This window comes from Halichoerus grypus, chromosome 2 (genome assembly GCF_964656455.1).
Source record: "Halichoerus grypus chromosome 2, mHalGry1.hap1.1, whole genome shotgun sequence".
In the NCBI taxonomy this organism is placed as follows: domain Eukaryota; kingdom Metazoa; phylum Chordata; class Mammalia; order Carnivora; family Phocidae; genus Halichoerus; species Halichoerus grypus.
The window spans coordinates 169,557,398-169,576,380 of NC_135713.1; the positions used below are offsets into that span (position 1 = coordinate 169,557,398).

Genomic DNA, 18,983 nt, shown 5'->3' on the forward strand with positions numbered 1-18,983 from the left:
TTTTTGTTTGTTTTTTAAAGATTTTATTTATTTACTTGACAGCGCGCACACGAGCACACAAGCAGGATGAGTGGCAGAGGGAGAGGGAGAAGCACACTCCCTGCTGAGCATAAAGCCCAACTCCGGCTCCATCCAGGACCCTGGGATCATGACCTGAGGCAAAGGCAGATACTTAACCTACTGAGCCACCCAGGCACCCTGATCAATCTATAATCTTAACTGTTATTTTATATTGTATTCTCCTGCTTGGGTCTTAGAATTCTAAGAAAAAGTCTCTGTGTGATGCACATAATTCATAATTTAGCCTCTACCACCTGCTCTGACTTCATTTCCTATCATTCTCTCCCTTGCTCAGTCTGTTCTGGTCACATTTCCTGGTGTTTTTCAAACCCTTCAATTTTTTTTTCCCCCAATGTAACAGTCTTTTAACTTGTGCTTCTGTCTGGAATGCCCCTAAATATCTGCATGGCCTTTTTCTTTCATATCATTCAATTTTCTGCACAAATGTCACCTCCTCAGATACTCAGAAAATGCCCTATACAAAACACATCCCACACAAACCTCTGCTGTCATCCCAGCAAGTCTCTATCCTGTCCCCTTATATTGTTTAGTTCTTTTTCAGTGCACTTATCACTCCTGACATTATACATTTGTTTATTGTCTGTTTCCTCTACTAGAGTGTCAGCTTGCTCACCGCTAAAAGTCTCATTCTGAGGTACTGGGGGTTAGGACTTAATTTTTCTTTGTGGGTGATTGCGTGGTGTGGGGGACACACACACAATGACACAGTCCAACTCATAAGATTATGCTATCTGTGAACACGGTTTTACTTCTTCCTTTCCAGCTTGCATTCCCTCCCCCCGCTTTTTTTTCCTCCCTAAGATTATCTCTTGCCACCAGCCCCATCACTGTAAGCTCCAGCCCTAACACCATTAGTGTTTTTCAGGTGCTCAGCCTCAAAGACTTGCATTTTTTGCTCCTTCAATGAGGTTCTCTCTCTTCCACTTCCCTTGCTCCCACGGACCCTTCAGAAAACCTTTCTTGACACCCCAATGACCGCCAAGACCCTTGTTGGTGTTCCCCTCCAGAGGTCTGCAGCACCTTGTATTTCCCCCATCACCGCGCTGACCACACTGCCTTGATTACTCATCTGCCACCAATCTGTGTATTACAAGGCAGAGACTGCCACTTCTTTAACTTAACATGTAATAAGCAAATGCCCAACACGTACTACATAAAGGATTAATCCGGGCAACGAAAAATTAAAAGTAGGGCGCTGTCTCATTATTATTTGTAGTCTGTCCTTAATTACAATGATACTCTTTCCAGGTTTTTTTTTTTCCTTCAATTAGCGAGCGTCTCGGGGTACCTCGGTAGCCAGCTTCCTTAAAAAAGGAAACCGGAGGGATCAGCAAGCACGACCAACGAGGGCCGAGACAGCTTAAAGGGACAAGATGGCGGCCACACCTCAGCGGCCACGAGTCTCCCCCCACTCAGGAAGGAGGCCTGCGTCATGTGACCCTTCCCTGCCTGGCACCGCCTCCGGCCGCAGTGCCTGATGGTAGCAGAGCGGGGAACGAGGGCGTCAGCCATTTTGTGTCTGTTTCCTGTGAGACGCGGTGGTGGCCGTTGGGTCGGAAGAGTGAGCGATTTTTGCCTCGTTTTTCCTGCTTGGTTCCCCCCCCCTTTTACTTTGTCGGTAGAGCGCAGTTATGGGTCGCAAGAAGAAGAAGCAGCTGAAGCCGTGGTGCTGATATCCTTTATCGGTTTGAAGTCGAGGCCGAGCGGGGGCGCCGGTTGGTGGTGACTGGGACTGGGAGGCCTTGCTCTGGCCTGTGGCAGAGAGCGTCTGGGATCTAGGCCTCGAGGTGGGCGGCTTGGTGGCCGGAGCCGGATTTGGGAATGCTTTGCAGAAAATGAAGTCCCCAGGCGGGAGGCTCTGGCAGTTGGGGGTCGTGGGACTCCGTGACTCAGGAGGTTCTTGCTTTGGTGCGAGCGTTGACTCAACCGCTGGGAGGCGGCTTGGACCCCTCCACCAAGGACAGTGTCCCCTAAGGATATTCTGCCACACTCCGTTGTTTTGGTGACGATTCAACAAAGGGACTTTCTTCGAGTATAATACGCTGATTGAGTCTTTGGAGGATTAGGGGAGAGCTTCCGGAGTCTGTCACCCACTTTTTTCCGTTTTATTGTAGGTTCGGTGGTTTAGTAAAGGCTTGTGTTAGTCGACCCTGGTTTCGGACCCCCCCCCCCGCCTTTTTTTTTGGCCGGGGTGGGGGAGAACTAGCTTCCGCGTCTCACCCGCTGGCGCCTTAATCTTCAAGAAGCATTCTCTTAGAGGGTGGAGTTTCTTGTGTCTATTACCTGGCTTTGTAAGACTAAAAAAAATGCTTCTTGTTGCTTACTAAAACGTGGCGTCTTTTTAACACTTTTTCCGGAAGCGCTAATACACTTTACGTTAAAATTGGTTTTACTTAATTGTCTTGTACTTAAAAACGGTTTGTTACAGAATTACATTTATTTACATGCTAAGTTGAAAAAGTCACTAATTTTTTTTAATGTGCTTTTAGAAAAATCTGACGAGATAAAAATTCTCAGTTTTATTAATGTAACTTATCTGTGAGTTTCGATACATTCCATGGCAACATATATTTGTAAGGAGTTGCAGACAACTATGGATTGTTCATATGGATATGATCTTATTCATTATGAGCTTATTTTTGGATCTAAATAATATAAATATTTTTAAATTCCAGATATTAGGTAGATTTTTAACATTTCGATTATTTTTTGTTTTCTATTTAATGAATTCTATTTTGAAATTCAGTCTTGACATAAACTTGGGGATTTTTTAACATTGAACTGTCTAGTCCACAGTATGCATTTTAAATGTTTTAAATGTTGAAATATTGAATAAAAAAGTTAGTTTCACTTAAATATTTGTTAAATGCAGGGATTTGACAAAACTATATTGCTGATTACTGAGATGTGTTCATTTAGAGGTCGTGAAGAGAGATTATGGGTTTTCCAGGAAACTTAGTAGAATTACATGGCAAGATAATTCCAAATTGTATAGTAAATAGCAGAAGCAAAGTTTGTATAAATTACATTTTTGGTTTTAACTGTTTTTATTTTTTAATGTTCTTCTTCCTGTTCTCTTATATGACAGTTTTTTTTATAAGCAGTGTCATTATTATGCTGGTTTTGTACCTTAACAACACTGATCAGGTATTGTAATAGAGATTTTGATGATGAGAAGATTCTTATACAACACCAAAAAGCGAAACATTTTAAATGCCATATATGTCATAAGAAGTTGTACACAGGACCTGGTTTAGCTATTCATTGCATGCAGGTAAGGATTTTTTTTTTCTGTAATTATTACCCCTTTGGAAACCATATGGAAAAAATTTTTGAATTTCTCTTTGACAGCTGTAGGGTTTTGTTTATTGCAGAAGATTAGATGTGGTCAGTCAGCTTTAAAAAAAAACAAACCTGTTTTTAGCCATTAAGATAAATAATTGATTTTTTTAATGTTCAGAGAAAATTTATGTTTATTTTTGAATTATTGATAATCTTTTTTTATCCTAGGTTAGATTGGTGACAACTAAGTTGAGGTCCTGAAGTATCTCCTCTGTACTTGGGTTAGAGAACAAGTATCAGTGATTTAAATTTTGTAGTCAGGCTGACCAGTTCTAATCCCATGAGAATTAATACATAATTAGCTACCATTACTCACTGCCATTGAAGGATTTGTTATAATCTGTTGCCTGGGGATAGGCTTACTTCTGTTATTCCATGGACCTCTTTTGGAATGGTAACATCGCGTTTCATTTGATAATTTTTGGGTTTCTGGAGTTTTTTCTCCCTACTAGGTAGGAAGAGCTTTGCAATTTATATTTTTAATGATCTAGTAAGTGCCTTTATGTCTTATTCAACATTATTTCTTCTACTTTTGCCAATCCTAGAGCTGCCTGAATTTTTGCCTAATTGGACCCTAGAGGGATGAGAGATGAGCAAATCCCTATTCATTGGAAACTACTGTTGGTAGGAGGCAGGGAGGTAAATTAAAATAAGATGTTGTTTCCCCGAGTTTAAAAATAAGTTTATAAAAGAAAATAAGTTTATATAGATCCTTTTTACTCCAATTATATAACTATAACAATAATGTAATATCCATTCAAAAATATTTTAGATCCTGCTACATGCTAGACCCACAGTTTTCCACTGTGGCAATCACTAGTTACATGTGGCTACTTAAAGGAAGCTTAGGGGCGCCTGGGTGGCTCAGTTGGTTAAGTGCCTACCTTCTCTCAGGTCATGATCCCAGGGTCCTGGGATTCAAGCCCCATATCAGGCTCCCTAATCAGTGGAGCCTGCTTCTCCTTTTCCCGCTGCCCCCCCCCCCCCCGTGCTTTCTCACTCTCTCTGAAATCTTTAAAAAAAAAAAAAAAAAAAAGCTTAATTTAAAAATTAAAAATTTAACGTCAGTCACGTTATAGCCACATTTCCAGTGCTCAGTCACATGTGGCTGGTGGATAACTATTGGGTAGTTTAGATACAGAATATTACTATTTATCACAAAAAGTTCCTATGAGAGGGTATTGTGCTAGACAGTGTTTTAAGCACTAAGTATACAGCTGTGAAGAAGTCACCATTGTGGAGTTTAGATTCATATGGTAGAAGAAAATAAACTATTTAGGTTTTTGGTGATAAGTGATAGGGGAAACTAAAACTAGGTAGGGGGCATAGGGAGGGCCACAAGATAGGAAAGGCCTGAATGAGAAACTGACATCTGAACAGAGATGTGAAAGGAAGTGAGAGAGAGCTTCTAGGGAATAGCAGATGAAAGACCCTCGTGTTACAGGAGCATTCTCCTATATTGAAGGAAAAAGGAAAGAGTAGCAATGTGCTTTATATAGGAGGGCTTACTTACTGTAGGCCATTCTCTTTAATTCTGAATGAAATGGGAAGTTTGAGTAGAGGTAGAGCATGCTCTGATGACTTTTTTTTTTTTTTTTTAAGACTTGTCCTGGCTGTAGGCTTGAGATAGACAGGCTGCAGAGTGCAGTGAGAACACTTAAGATGACTAGAGTATTCCAGGCGAGGTGATGGTGACAGACACCAGAATTTGCTGGTGGATTAGATGTGGAGTAAAATGAGGTGAGGAGTTACAGATGATCTGAAGGTTTTTGGTCTGAGGAGTGTGACATGAGTTAACCATACATTGAGATGTAGAAAGCTGCAGAAAGAATTGGTTTAGAGATGAGGATATCAAGGTTGTGTTATGTTAATTTTGAATATGGGTATTTAATTTTGAAAAGGTCTACTGAATATCCAGATGGAGATGTCTTATGAGCAGTTGTATCTACAAGCCTGGAGTTCAGAGAAGTGGGAGCTGGAGATAGAAATTTGGAAGGATACCGTGTAAGGACAGCTGTTTTAACTCATTATACTAGATGTTCTCTCTTCTTAGGGAGTAGAATATAGATAAAAAAGAAGTGCAGGGACTCTACCTTAGGCCACTCCCAGCATTTAAAGGTTGGAAGATTAAACCATTCAAGGACATTGAAAAGGTAGGAAATACAAGAGAATAGTGCCCTGGAAACCAAATGAAATGTTTCAAGGAGTGAGTTATTTAACTGAGTCAAATGCTGGTGGTAGGTCAAGGAAGAAGAGGACTGAGATTGGATTAATCAAAGTGGAGGTCATTGGTCGCTTGCCAAGAGTGATTTCCTAGAATGATGAGGATGAAAGCCTGTTTGGAGTGCTTTCAAGAGAAAATAAGGAAGTAGAGGCACTCCTTGAAGAAGAAGTGCTATAGAGAAGGGCAGAGAAATGGAATGGAACTAGAAGATTAGTTGAGAAATTATTTCAGTAACATCTTTAATTGATTAAGTGCTTCTATTTCTATAGTCCTAGTGTAGTTTCACAGCAACCTGTGAGATAGGCATGGCAGTTAAATCAGATACATCCTCCAATTTTATAGATGGTAAGCCTAGGACATTAATAATTTAGATGGTTCACATCAGTGCTTGCTCCTGTCTTTTCAGCCAAGACCCTACCAACTTCTAGGCAAGATTGTAAGAAATCTAATTCTGGCTGGGATATTGTGAGGTAGTTAGGTAAATCATGTTGTTTTTCCTTCCTTTTGAACAGCTTTTGATATGTTTATTCTTGGCCTTATCATTTAGAAATATAACAAAGACTAATGTGTACGTGAATATAATTTTATTTCTTTGGAAAACATGAATTACTTAATCTGCATTTGTCAAGAATAGTAACATTCCAAAAAACTTAGAAAACAGGGTGATTAAGCTTGTTGAGTAGCTTTATTCATGGATCTTTGAATCACAATAAGGAACAGTGGTTAAAGATTAATCAAAAACTGTGGTAATTTTTGAATTTGATTTGCATGTTGCTGTTTAAAATCTTTGAGATACATACCTAAGAAGAAAATACTTAGCTTCCTTTAATTACCTTTCTATTCTTACATGAAAGTGTCTTGGGAGGAAAGAAAAATTGAGTATTGGACAAATATGTCCAAGTCATTACTAACCTAAATCAGTGGTTCTCAAGCTTGAGCATGCCTCAGAATCACCTGGAGGGCTTGTTAAGGCACAGATTGCTAGCCTTACCCAAGGGTTTCTGATGGCGTGGGGCTATCCTGAGAATTTGCATTTCTAATAAGCTTTCAGGTGATGCTGATAGCCTAGGCAAAATACTTTGACATTTTTTAGCCTAAGTTTAATGCAAGTTGCTGAAGAAACCAAGATGAGCAGGAATTTTACCTTATTGGCAAAAGAGACCCATGTTTGAGGGTTAGAAACATTTGTTCTAGCAAAAACAATACAGTGAAAAAAATTGTAGATTTCAGAGAACTTTCTCCTCTTCGTGATCTAACAAATATAGGGTAATGACAGGATCACTGCTGTGCAGTGTTAAGTGCCTCAGGTAACTCATTAGTTATGGGTAACGCTAATTGTAAAAGTCACTTTTATAGTTTGTAACTATAGGCTTGTCTCAAGATCCATTCTTGGGGGGCACCTGGGTGGCTCAGTTGGTTAAGCAACTGCCTTCGGCTCAGGTCATGATCCCGGAGTCCTGGGATCGAGTCCCACATCTGGCTCCTGGCTCAGCGGGGAGCCTGCTTCTCCCTCTGACCCTCTCCCCTCTCATGCTGTTTCTCTGTCTCTCTCTCTTTCTCTCAAATAAATAAATAAATAAATAAAATCTTAAAAAAAAAAATCCATTCTTGGAAATTTTATTTTAATTCTTAATATAATAAGACTGTTTCATAAGCTTTGTAGTAAACTTGAATTAATGTTTATTGAGCCCTTACTATGTGTTAGACGTACTACCAAGTGCTTTTTATATTCCTTATATTTTATTTAATCCTTAGAATGATCCTAGATGTTAGGTACTATGGGTGGAGTAATCTTAAATGATTTGCCTAATATACATACCTAGTTAGTAAGCAGCAAAACTGAGGAAGGATTGAATCCAGACAGTCTCACTAGAACCAAATATACTTAACCATTATACTAAGTGTTCCCTAAGTAATTTCAAATTACTCTTAAAGGACTTTATGAGGCACCTTAGTCTATCTAATGGAAGTTTATTTTAATGTTAGGTGCATAAAGAGACAATAGATGCTGTACCAAATGCAATACCTGGGAGAACAGACATAGAATTGGAAATATATGGTATGGAAGGAATTCCAGAAAAAGACATGGATGAAAGAAGACGACTTCTTGAACAGAAGACACAAGGTAAATGCTAAGATCTATGCTTTTTCTTAATACAGCTTCACTGGTGAGAGTATTATAATACTTTTGACGTATAAATTAAATAGTGGATGTTAGATTTATTCAAAATTCCAATTTTGAGTGTTGTTTTTATGTCTTTTAATGTTTGAAGTTGTATATTTAATTTGTGTATATGTAATACCACGTGGATCATTCCAAACACTTTATTATGTTTTGTTGCTAACTGAATTCTAAGTGGAATTAGCAAGTGTTGAGGTTTTTGAAAATGAAGGTTGCTTGTTTTGATTTAATTGTATAACCACTAACAGTAAAAATTTTTTTTAGTGCTGTTATTTGACTTGGAATTTGCGATCACTATCCAGAGGGTAGAAGTTATTAATCACCTATCAAATTTTTTTCTTTTTAAGATTTTACTTACTGTGAGAGCACGTTCAAGCGATGGGGGGTAGGGGGGAAAATAGAGAATCTCAAGCAGACTCTGCGCTGAGCCCAGGCTCAATCTCACAACCCTGAGATCATGACCTGAGCTGAAACCAAGAGTTGGATGCTTAACCGACTGAGCCACCCAGGCACCCCTTTATTTTATTTTATGTTCTTAAGGTTTACTTTTTTATTTTTTGAGAGGGAGGGAGTGAACAAGCGAGCTTGGGGGGGAGGGGCAGAGGGAGAGAGACTCTCAAGCGGACTCCGCAGTGAGTGGGGAGCCTAGACCTAGGGCTCAATCCCAGGACCCTGGGATCATGACCTAAGCTGAAATCAAGAGTCAGACACTCAACTGACTGAGCCACCCCGCAGGCGCCCCATGAGATTTTTCTTAAAGATTTTATTTACTTGACAGAGCACAAGTAGGCATAGCAGGAGGGAGAGGGAGAAGCAGGCTCCTGTTGAGCAAGGAGCCTGGCGTGGGGCTCGATCCCAAGACCCTGGGATCATGACCCAAACAAAGGCAGCCACTTAACCGACTGAGCCACTCAGGTGCCCCCCAATTTTTTTTTTTTTTTTAAGTAAGCTCTACACCCAGTGTGGAGCTTGAACTCAAGACCCCAAGATCTGGAGTCACATGCTCTACCGACTGAGCCAGCCAGGTGCCCTGAAACTTCTGCTTTGAAAAGCATTGCAGAGAGGTCAGACCTCTTTGTCATAGTTTACCTTTTGGGATGGAATAGAAAGCTATTTTTTAAAATAAAACTGACTTAGGAAAATTACTTTTATCTGTCATAAAATAGGGAAAGTATGTTAATCTTGCTTAATATAGATTGAAAACCCATTTGAAGAGTAAAAAGAACGGTATTTTTTTTTTTTTAAGACTTTATTTATTTATTTGACAGAGAGAGAGACAGCGAGAGCAGGAACACAAGCAGGGGGAGTGGGAGAAGGAGAAGCAGGTTTCCTGGCGAGCAGGGAGCCCGATGTGGGGCTCGATCCCAGGACCCTGGGACCATGACCTGAGCCGAAGGCAGACGCTTAACGACTGAGCCACCCAGGCGCCCCGCTTTTTTTTAAAATTTTTTTTAAAGATTTTATTTATTTAAAAAGAACAGTATTGACTGATTTTTTTTTTGTAAGAAAAATCTCATGAGCTAATTGCACTGAAATAATCATTATTTTTTAAAGATTTTATTTATTTATTTGAGAGAGAGTAAGCAGGAGGGGCAGAGGGAGAGGGAGAAGCAGACTCCCTGCTGAGCAGGGAGCCCAGTGCGAGGCTCGATCTCAGGACCCTGTGATCATGACCTGAGATGAAGGCAGACGCTTAACGACTGAGCCACCCAGGCGCCCTGAAATAGTTTTTTTTAAATGTTGAATGTCCAACTTGCTGAGTTTTTTTTTACTGTATGGGAAAAACTAATTAAAACTTTTTTAGCAGAGAGTCAAAAAAAGAAGCAACAAGATGATTCTGATGAATATGATGATGATGACTCTGCAGCTTCAACTTCATTTCAGCCACAGCCTGTTCAACCTCAACAAGGTTATATCCCCCCAATGGCACAGCCAGGACTGCCACCAGTTCCGGGAGCACCAGGAATGCCTCCAGGTATTACATAAGGTTTCTTAAAATTTAACATTTTAAGGACTTTATTGATACGGTGTAAAAGTATTAAAATTTTCTCTTACTCTAATATATTTTGTGGTTGTTGTTGAAATTCTTACAGGCATACCTCCATTAATGCCAGGTGTTCCTCCTCTGATGCCAGGAATGCCACCAGTTATGCCAGGCATGCCACCTGGGTAAGAGAACTTTTAATTGACTTGTGGGCTTGTGCCTAGTAATGATCTTTTTCAACTTGGGTGTTATATGAATTTTAAAATGTTACTTTGCCTTTTTTTTTTTTTTCTTCTAAAAGGTATGGGCTCCATAAATATTAAACTTGTCTAATAAAGGGGTCTACCAACAAATTAAATGAATATAAATTTGCCTCTGAAGAGAATAGATTTTTGGGCTTTAGGATGTCTGTAGGCAGCCATCTGCTTCAATTGCATCTGATGTAATTAAAGTAGTTGGTTATAGATTGGTGTTTCTGAGATTCAGAACTGTCCATGACACTTTGTAGTTGTGACAAGAAGCAAACTCTGTAAATGATTTTATTTGTCAAATCCTCAAGAACTAAAATGGATATGAGGTGCTCGTGCCTATCACTTTTACTTAAATATTGTTGGATGTGAGAGGTATACAATACACTTTCCCACTGTATTTTGAAAATCACAGTTAGATTTTGATTTTGTCATACATTTTCACAGATTGCATCATCAGAGAAAATACACCCAGTCATTTTGCGGTGAAAACATGTAAGCATCTCATTCATAATGTAATTCAGGAGGTATAATCATAATGTCATTTTTTTGTGTGTTTAATGGTATCTATTCAGTTGACTTCAGAAATTTTCTAACCTTCCTCACTAAAACTTCTAAAATGTGCAAGCTGGTTGACACAGATCTCTTAATGGAGGGAAATAAAACATCTGTGAGGAAATTATAATAGACCCATATAAATAAAGCATTTTCTAAATGCAGCTGTTTTTCCCCAAACTGCTAAAGTAATGGAATTTAGTAAAAAGGTTGTTATTTAAGAAAGAATATTCTTTTGCCAAATTACATGCTTTATTACTTATAGAAGGTAATTCGGTTTTCTTGTAATGGAAACTATATATATACATATATATATATATATATATGTAGAAGTTTATCTTTTGATAAAGTCCTCAGTTAAGAATTCACAAACTTTTAACTGTTTTAAGTGAATTGGACACTGATATTTGAAGGTGAGCTCTTTTAGGGGAAGGAAAATAAATATGGGTTATGTTTTTAAGTCATGGTTTAGTGTAAGGTAGCTATTACAAATAGAAATTAGGCAATTGTGTGAGTTTACTTTTGACTGTCTTTAATTTTGGTGGTAGTGGTTTTTTTTTTTTTGTAACCCTCCAAAAAAAATCTTTACTCCACAGTGTATATTCAGTACTTTCCTTTTGAAAAGTCTGATGATTCTGAAATAGTTTTTCTTTCTTATTTACATTCTGTGTGGATATTTTCAAGTGAGACAGAAGGTGATTTTGATTTCCAATTACACATATTTTAGATGAGGCCTCTTATATATATTAAGGAGGGTATAATTGTTTTTAGTGACTTTAAATTTATGAAAATGTTTTGTCAACAAAGACCGATTTTTTTTTTATTTTACTGGTAAACCCAAGAGTTTGCTGATATTTAGAGAGCTTATTTTGATAGAATTGTTTTAGTGTTGTGTGTTCTTTCAGGTTGATTGATTCCAATATTAGGGGTCAAATTCAAGTCTTTTATCTGTTGTTTCAGGCTTTAGCCAAAATATTTTCTAATGGTTTATACTGTTCATTAACTTGGTTTGTTTCTTGAAATTTGCTTTCCAATAGAATGATGCCAATGGGTGGAATGATGCCACCTGGACCAGGAATACCACCTCTGATGCCTGGTATGCCACCAGGTATGAAACATTAGATAATTTCCTTTTTAATGTGACTGGCATGCTTTATTCTTACCTATTTTGGACAATAGGTTTGTGGATTTTAGTGCAGTTGTAATGTATAATTTCCGTAGGTTGCTGAATTCTTTTTTAAATTACTTGAAGTGTCAGAATGGACCGTGGGGTTTTTTTTTTGAGTTCTGAAATAGGTAATAAACAGGTTTCAAAGCAGTCAAAATGAGTTATAGAACCTATGCACCAAAGCTCATATACCTAAGAGGGGTTGTATTTGTGGGTTTGTTGTTTTAAAGATTTTATTTATTCATTTGAGAGAGAGAGCATAAGCACGGGGAGCAGCAAGGGAGAGGGAGAAGCAGATTCCCTGCCAAGCTGGGAGCCCAACGCTGGGCTCGATTCCAGGACCCTGGGATCATGACCTGAGCTGAAGGCAGGTGTTTAACCAACTGAGCCACCCAGGCACCCTGAGGGGTTGTATTTGTTAGGAATATTTTAGGTGAGTAATGGAGACTCTTTTGGCAAGTAATGGAGAAACCCATCAAACCATATTTAAAAATGTAGGCGTTTATTGTCTTACTCAACAGAAAGAAAAGTGGTAGTAGCCTCAGTGGCTGGTAATGTCAAGAACCCATGTGTTTTTAAATTTTCTTCTTTGCTAGCCTTAGCTTTTCTCCCTCAGACACATCACTCAGTTGTTACAAGATAATGCAGGCAACAAAGAGTGTCAACAGCAAAGTGTTCTTTTTTTTTCCATTAGGGAGCAAAGTAACTCTCCCAAAAGCTTCCTAGCCTCCTGTTGTTGGCTAGAAACAGTTCTAATGGACCCTCTAGCTGCAAGGGAGTCGTAAAAAAACAAAACAAAACCCTGTCTTGACTTTGTAGCCTATAACGTGGGGTTTTCCACATTAAAGTAAGGCAGCAGTAAAATTTGCATCATTGCTGGTGCAACCATTCATTTATAGGCAGTAGCTCCACATATGTTATGTTCTGAGATAATTTTAGGCAAAGTAATGTTGAGGAAGTTTGAAGAATGCATTAGTGATGGATTTTAGGAAAATTTATTTCAAGTGCTTAAAGGAGGGGCGCCTGGCTGGCTCAGCCTGTAGAGCATGCAACCTTTGATCTCAGGTTTTAAGTTTGAGCCCCATGTTGGGTGTAGAGTTTACTTAAGAAAAATACAATCTTTAGGGGCGCCTGGGTGGCTCAGTCATTAAGCATCTGCCTTTGGCTCGGGTCATGATCCCAGGGTCCTGGGATCGAGCCCCACATCAGGCTCCCTGATGCTTCTCCCTCTCCCACTTACCCTGCTTGTGTTCCCTCTCTTGCTCTGTTTCTGTCAAATAAATAAGTAAAATCTTAAAAAAAAAAGAAAAGAAAAAAATACAATCTTTAACGTGTTTACAGGAATAACTTAGTTTTCTGGAAAAAAAATTTTTAAGATTTTATTCATTTATTAGAGAGTGAGAGAGAATGATCGGGGAGGAGAGGGAGAAGCAGACTCCCACCGAGCAGGGAGCCCGATGCGGGACTTGATCCCAGGACCCTGGGATCATGACCTGAGCCGAAGGCAGACGCTTAACCAACTGAGCCACCCAGGCGCCCCTGGAAAAATTTTTATGGGTATATGACGTATCAAAGTTTTTACAGTAATTTGAATTAGAGTTCAGAGAGCGTCCAGCTGTTGGAAGATTGCTTTAATTCACTACGTGTTTCAAAAAGTTTGCCAGTCACTAAAATTGGTAAGCTTAATTGCTATTTTCCCCATGTATAGACTCTCTAGTGGTATCTTTCACTTCCCAAAATTCTGAAAAGACACAGGAATAGAAAGGTTGAGGCAAGATTGTTCCAATGGGCAAATGCCTAAGTTATTTGGACTTCATTGAATTAAACAGTTCATCAGTAATTTTGTAGCATAGAAGCATTATTTATTTATTTATTTTTGTTTTTCAAGATTTTATTGATTTATTTGAGAGAGAGCGTGCGCGCAAGCAGGGAGGAAGGGAGGGAGAAGCAGATACCCTGGTGAGCAGGGAGCCTGACCCGGGGCTCAATCCCAAGGACCCTGAGATCAGGACCTGAGCTGAAGGCAGATGCTTAACCGACTGAGCCGCCCAGGCGCCCCTTTATTTTATTTTTTATTTTTATTTTTATTTTTTTAAAGATTTTATTTATTTGACAGAGACACAGTGAGAGAGGGAACACAAATGGGGAGTGGGAGAGGGAGAAGCAGGCTTCCTGCTGAGCAGGGAGCCCGATGCGGGGCTCGATGCCAGGACTCTGTGATCATGACCTGAGCCGAAGGCAGACGCTTAATGACTGAGCCACCCAAGCGCCCCTTATTTTTTATTTTTATTTTTTTTTAAAGAGAGCATGTGAGTGAGGGGTTGCAGAGAGAGAGGGAGAGAGAATCTTAAGCAGTCTCCATACCCAGCATGGAGCCTAACGTGGGGCTTGATCCCATGATCTGAATAGAAATCAAGGGTCAGAGGCCCAACCAACTGAGCCACCTAAGGAGCCCCTAGAAGCATTTTTAATATGGTATATTTTAACAGTTTTGGGAAAAATTTTTTCTGAGCTAAATGTTTCAACACCCCCCCCCCCCCCCAATCCTCCCAACATTTCTTCTCTATAGGTATGCCCCCTCCTGTTCCCCGTCCTGGAATTCCTCCAATGACTCAAGCGCAGGCTGTTTCAGCACCAGGCATTCTTAATAGACCACCTGCACCAACAGCAACAGTTCCTGCTCCACAGCCTCCAGTTACTAAGCCTCTTTTCCCCAGTGCTGGACAGGTAAGGTGAAATTCCTGAAAAGGAGTGAACACTTATATTTAAAGGTAAAGTGTAGTTGTTTATAGAAATCCTTGAAATTGTCATAGGTCAATTTTTTGTTTATAATCTTTTTAATGTAATTTATTAAATACAAAGAAGTGTCCTATTCTCTTGCATGTTTGCAAACATTGACTAGAGCCAGATAGTATGTTATTTTTTTCATAGCTGTGAACTCTGGTTAGAAATGAAAGTTTAATTTCTGGGGACTTAAATACATGATAATGTTTAGAGGTCCTCTTTTACCGCTTGAACTGTGAGTGGAATGAAACGTTGGACTCTTTAATCTAGAACAGTGACAAATGACAATGCTACACTTTTGCAGGAAGGGCATCATTTGACCTAGACTTAATCTTTCCTACTGAACTTGTCTTTTTTCAGAACTCAGAAGCTAAAGATGCTTTTGTTATATATATCGTATGTGTATAATGGTTGTTTACTTTTGCTGTTTTTTCCCAGTTATATTCAGAATTAAACAGATATATTTAATTCATTCAGAATTAAGATCAGGATGTGTGTTCTTTTTTTCACTTTAACATTATCCCATAGAAGTTTTCTTTTCTGAATTTTTTTCTGTTTATGGTTGCTAAATTAAAAGCATTACTTTTTAAGTCCTCTGTAAGCACATATCTTATGTTTTTGAGGTGGGTGGGGATTTTGTTTATTGAGAGATGTCAAACTTTTGGCAAAAATCTTGTGGAGTCATTGATAGAGAATTGGATTGAAGTGTCAGTAGTAATGCATCTTTATTCTCAATTGAAGGTATCATTTTTGGAAAATCACAGTGCAAAAGCACATCCAGTTTTAGAAAAGAAACTGGTTAACTAGGTTTATTGGTGTAGAATTAAAGATTTTTTTTGAGGCTCATACTGTCACTTTGTTTATTGTAAATGCATCAACTGCCTGCCTCTTTAAATAAATCAGATTTGATTGCATTATATTTTGCGTTTATAAAAATGCAATCTATACTAAAAAAAAGTCTACCACATGGCTTATTTTCACCCATTTGTTTGGAGACTTTTCATTGTTTCCTTTCTTTTATGCTACAGATGGGGACACCTGTAACAAGCTCAAGTACAGCTTCATCCAATTCAGAAAGTCTGTCTGCATCTTCTAAAGCTCTGTTTCCTAGCACAGCACAAGTACGCAGGAAGTTGCAGTTTAAAATTGTTAAAATGGCTTTATAAACTTAACCCTTTGGACCCTACTTTAAAACTAAATCTTTTCCCAAAAAATATACATGTTTAATTTTTTTAAAGTTAATGGTATAAAAATCAATGGTATTTGAAAATTTGAACTCATACTAATAGAAAAAAATGTACCCCAAACTCCTATGGTTCTAAAGGGTTAAAAGCATGTAAGCAGTAAATGCATTATAGTGGCCAATGGTTAGCCTGATGCATGATTAAGCTTTTTTGATTTATGCTGTTTAATGCATCACATATAATGTAAGGAAATTTAGTACTTTGCATTTGGTTCTAAAGTTGGCCTAGTTTTCATGTTTCAGATGTTTGGTATTATGAAAAGTAACACATATATTACTATTACTGGTAACTTTACGCTTAAAAGATCCTACTAAGCCCTTTTGTCCATGATAATCATCTAGCCATTGTTAATTGGGAGGACATTGTATTATCTATATAAAGATATCTCTGAAGGGACATCTTTAATGTGTCACCACTGATACTGTTCATGCTATGCTTAGTAACTAAAATTTATCCAACATTTGTATTTTGTAATTTCTAACCTTTTTTTTTTTTTTTTTTTTTGAGGTGCTTGGTAGATTGATTAAACAACTAATTTAGAATAGTAAATGTAGAACATGCTATTCTGATACAGTGTAATTCATCAGTCTGAAATAACTACAAAGCTTTTGTAAAGCAAGTAAATTTTGGTGAGAAGGTAGATAACATCTTAGAAGTTACATATGCAGTCTTTGTTTCCACTGCTGAGTTTTGGATGTGACTTTGACCCAGCATCTTTTGATATTCTTGTGTATCATCTTGATTTTTTGTGGAGTTTTAGTTATGTTAACTTTGTTTTAATTTCATTGAAAGTTTGGTCCTTTATTGAATGTTGGTATCTCACTTTTAAGTTAATTATAATAGGTATATTCAGTTTTGGCTTTTGAAGTTTCCTTAATGAAAGATTGTGTTTTCCAGGCTCAGGCAGCTGTCCAAGGACCTGTTGGTACAGATTTCAAGCCCTTAAATAGTACCCCTGCAACAACTACAGAACCCCCAAAGCCTACATTCCCTGCTTATACACAGTCTACAGCTTCAACTACTAGTACAACAAATAGCACTGCAGCTAAACCAGCGGCTTCAATAACAAGTAAGCCTGCTACACTTACGACAACCAGTGCAACCAGTAAGTTGATCCACCCAGATGAGGATATATCACTGGTAAGTTCTTTACAGGTTTTTACTAGCGTAGTTTGAATACCGTTGTAGTAACTTTTCCTCTTAAAGTATTAATTTGTACACCAGTGATCTTATAATCTGATCTAATGCTTACTGTGTGGTTTTTATTCTGATTATTAAGAACCACAAAATAAAGGGAATGTTGCGTGTTTTGATCTTAGACACACTTTTTCCCCTACTCCCAGATTGTGTTTAAAAGAAGACAGTAAGTTGGGTTCTTAACTCTCAAAAATCATTTTGGTTACACATAAATTTGTAAATGATGAAACAGTTAAGTGGTGAGGTAGAATATACAGATCCTTTGAAGCGACTTTCTTCACTAGACACTTTCTTGCTGAGGCAGTGTATAATTCCTGGGAAGTTATTAGCCATTTTTCAAATATAAAAATAGGTGGGGTTTTCTTGAGGCATTGAGATTTTAAGCAGTTGGACTGGTTTGTGGAGCAAAAATTGTGGTTGGGAAGTAAGGGTACATTTTTAAAAAGTTACTCTGTAAGATTTTGGATGTTTGTCTTTTATGCTTAATGACTGCTCTCTGCATTCAAGTGTTTAACATTGTGTTCATTTTTATTTGTAGGAAGAGAGAAGGGCACAGTTACCTAAATATCAACGTAATCTTCCTCGACCAGGACAGGCTCCCATTGGTAATCCACCAGTTGGACCTATTGGAGGTATGATGCCACCACAGCCAGGCATCCCACAGCAACAAGGAATGAGACCCCCAATGCCGCCTCATGGTATTTCTTTTTATGTTTACTGTATTTGTTTATTGTATTTAGTGGATTTTCTGAGTATACACATAAATTTATCTGCAAAATACATTGCATTTAAAAGTATAACGCACAGACCAACTCAATCTATTTTTTGTGTTTTAAATGTGTTTTTTAGGTCAGTATGGTGGTCATCATCAAGGCATGCCAGGTTACCTTCCTGGTGCTATGCCACCTTATGGGCAGGGACCGCCGATGGTGCCCCCTTATCAAGGTGGGCCTCCTCGACCTCCGATGGGAATGAGACCTCCTGTAATGTCGCAAGGTGGCCGTTACTGATCTTACTTCATCCAATCTAATAGGTTTGGAGATTAAACCTTTTCTCAACTTGTGCTGTTTATATAGCCAAGCTTCCGTCAATAAGGCTTCATTGTGACTTTAACAAACATTATCTTCCCACATACCAGGAACTATTGGACATTTATTTTACATGGGAAAAATTATTTGGAATAATAAAGCAGGAACTTTTCCTGAAGTTGCAATTTATACTGTATGGCTTCTTTTTCATGTTTCATCTAGGTTTTTAGAAGTGAAGTATAGTAAATTTGGTTCGTTATATTGTGAAGGCGCTGGAATTACATGAACATACCACCTTAATAAAGGCAAGTTCTGTAAGCTTACATTGCTATTTGTAAAGTTATGCCTTCACAGCATTTCAGATGCTGTTGGACTTCATGTCCCCAACCTAGCTTGGTGAGGGCTGTAACTGTTTCCAAGACCTGTACATTGGAAGTCTGAATGTATAACAATATTTAATGTATTTAGAGTTCCTCATGTTGCAGGGTTTAAGAAATCTGACCCACCAAGGTCATGTGACTTTTCTGTACTGTTAAACTTCATTGTAATAAAATGAGAGAAAAACTTATGCCTTTTTATTCATAACCCAGCTGTGGACCACTGCCTGAAAGGTTTGTACAGATGCATGCCACAGTAGATGTCCACATAATAAAATTCATAGTTACCAATACAGTTTTGATATATCATTGGATTCTGTCTTTGAATTGTAGGTTGTTCCTTAGCTGCATGTTTTAAACTGGACAATATATATAGAATTGTATGTTAGTGCTTAAGTTGACAGAAAAACTTAGATACATATGAGTATTACATAGTGGGTATGAAATCTTTATATTGTGTCATCTTTCCACGCCCTTGTTGTCACTACATGTTAGATGTCGTAGATATTTAAAATGTAAACCTTAGTATGCCCTCTCCTACTGATGAAGTTTAGAGCCTAGTGCCAGAC

At 38.3% G+C, this 18,983-nt stretch overlaps 1 protein-coding gene across 6 annotated transcripts; it reads left to right on the forward strand.

The window, feature by feature from the left end:
- The first annotated feature begins 1,558 nt into the window (after positions 1-1,558).
- ZNF207 (zinc finger protein 207) lies at positions 1,559-18,709 on the forward strand. 6 transcript variants are annotated; one of them, XM_078063458.1, is made up of 12 exons: positions 1,559-1,752; positions 3,228-3,355; positions 7,634-7,772; positions 9,634-9,804; positions 9,923-9,998; positions 10,509-10,556; positions 11,654-11,724; positions 14,354-14,511; positions 15,597-15,689; positions 16,710-16,952; positions 17,548-17,707; positions 17,859-18,709. In XM_078063458.1, the coding sequence occupies exons 1-12, from the start codon at positions 1,713-1,715 to the stop codon at positions 18,017-18,019; spliced, it is 1,488 nt and encodes a 495-aa protein (XP_077919584.1). In that variant the 5' UTR covers positions 1,559-1,712; the 3' UTR covers positions 18,020-18,709. The 6 variants fall into 6 exon arrangements, with proteins under 6 accessions (XP_077919584.1, XP_077919586.1, XP_077919596.1 ...); XM_078063460.1 differs by having other exon boundaries at positions 9,637-9,804; XM_078063470.1 differs by lacking the exon at positions 15,597-15,689.
- The last annotated feature ends 274 nt before the right edge of the window (positions 18,710-18,983 follow it).

Coding starts and splice junctions, on each gene's coding strand:
- ZNF207 (XM_078063458.1), top strand. CDS start 1,713: ATGGGTCGCAAGAAGAAGAAGCAGCTGAAGCCGTGGTGCT. Junction 14,512..15,596: donor TTTTCCCCAGTGCTGGACAG/GTAAGGTGAAAT, acceptor TTTATGCTACAG/ATGGGGACACCTGTAACAAG. Junction 15,690..16,709: donor TGTTTCCTAGCACAGCACAA/GTACGCAGGAAG, acceptor TGTGTTTTCCAG/GCTCAGGCAGCTGTCCAAGG.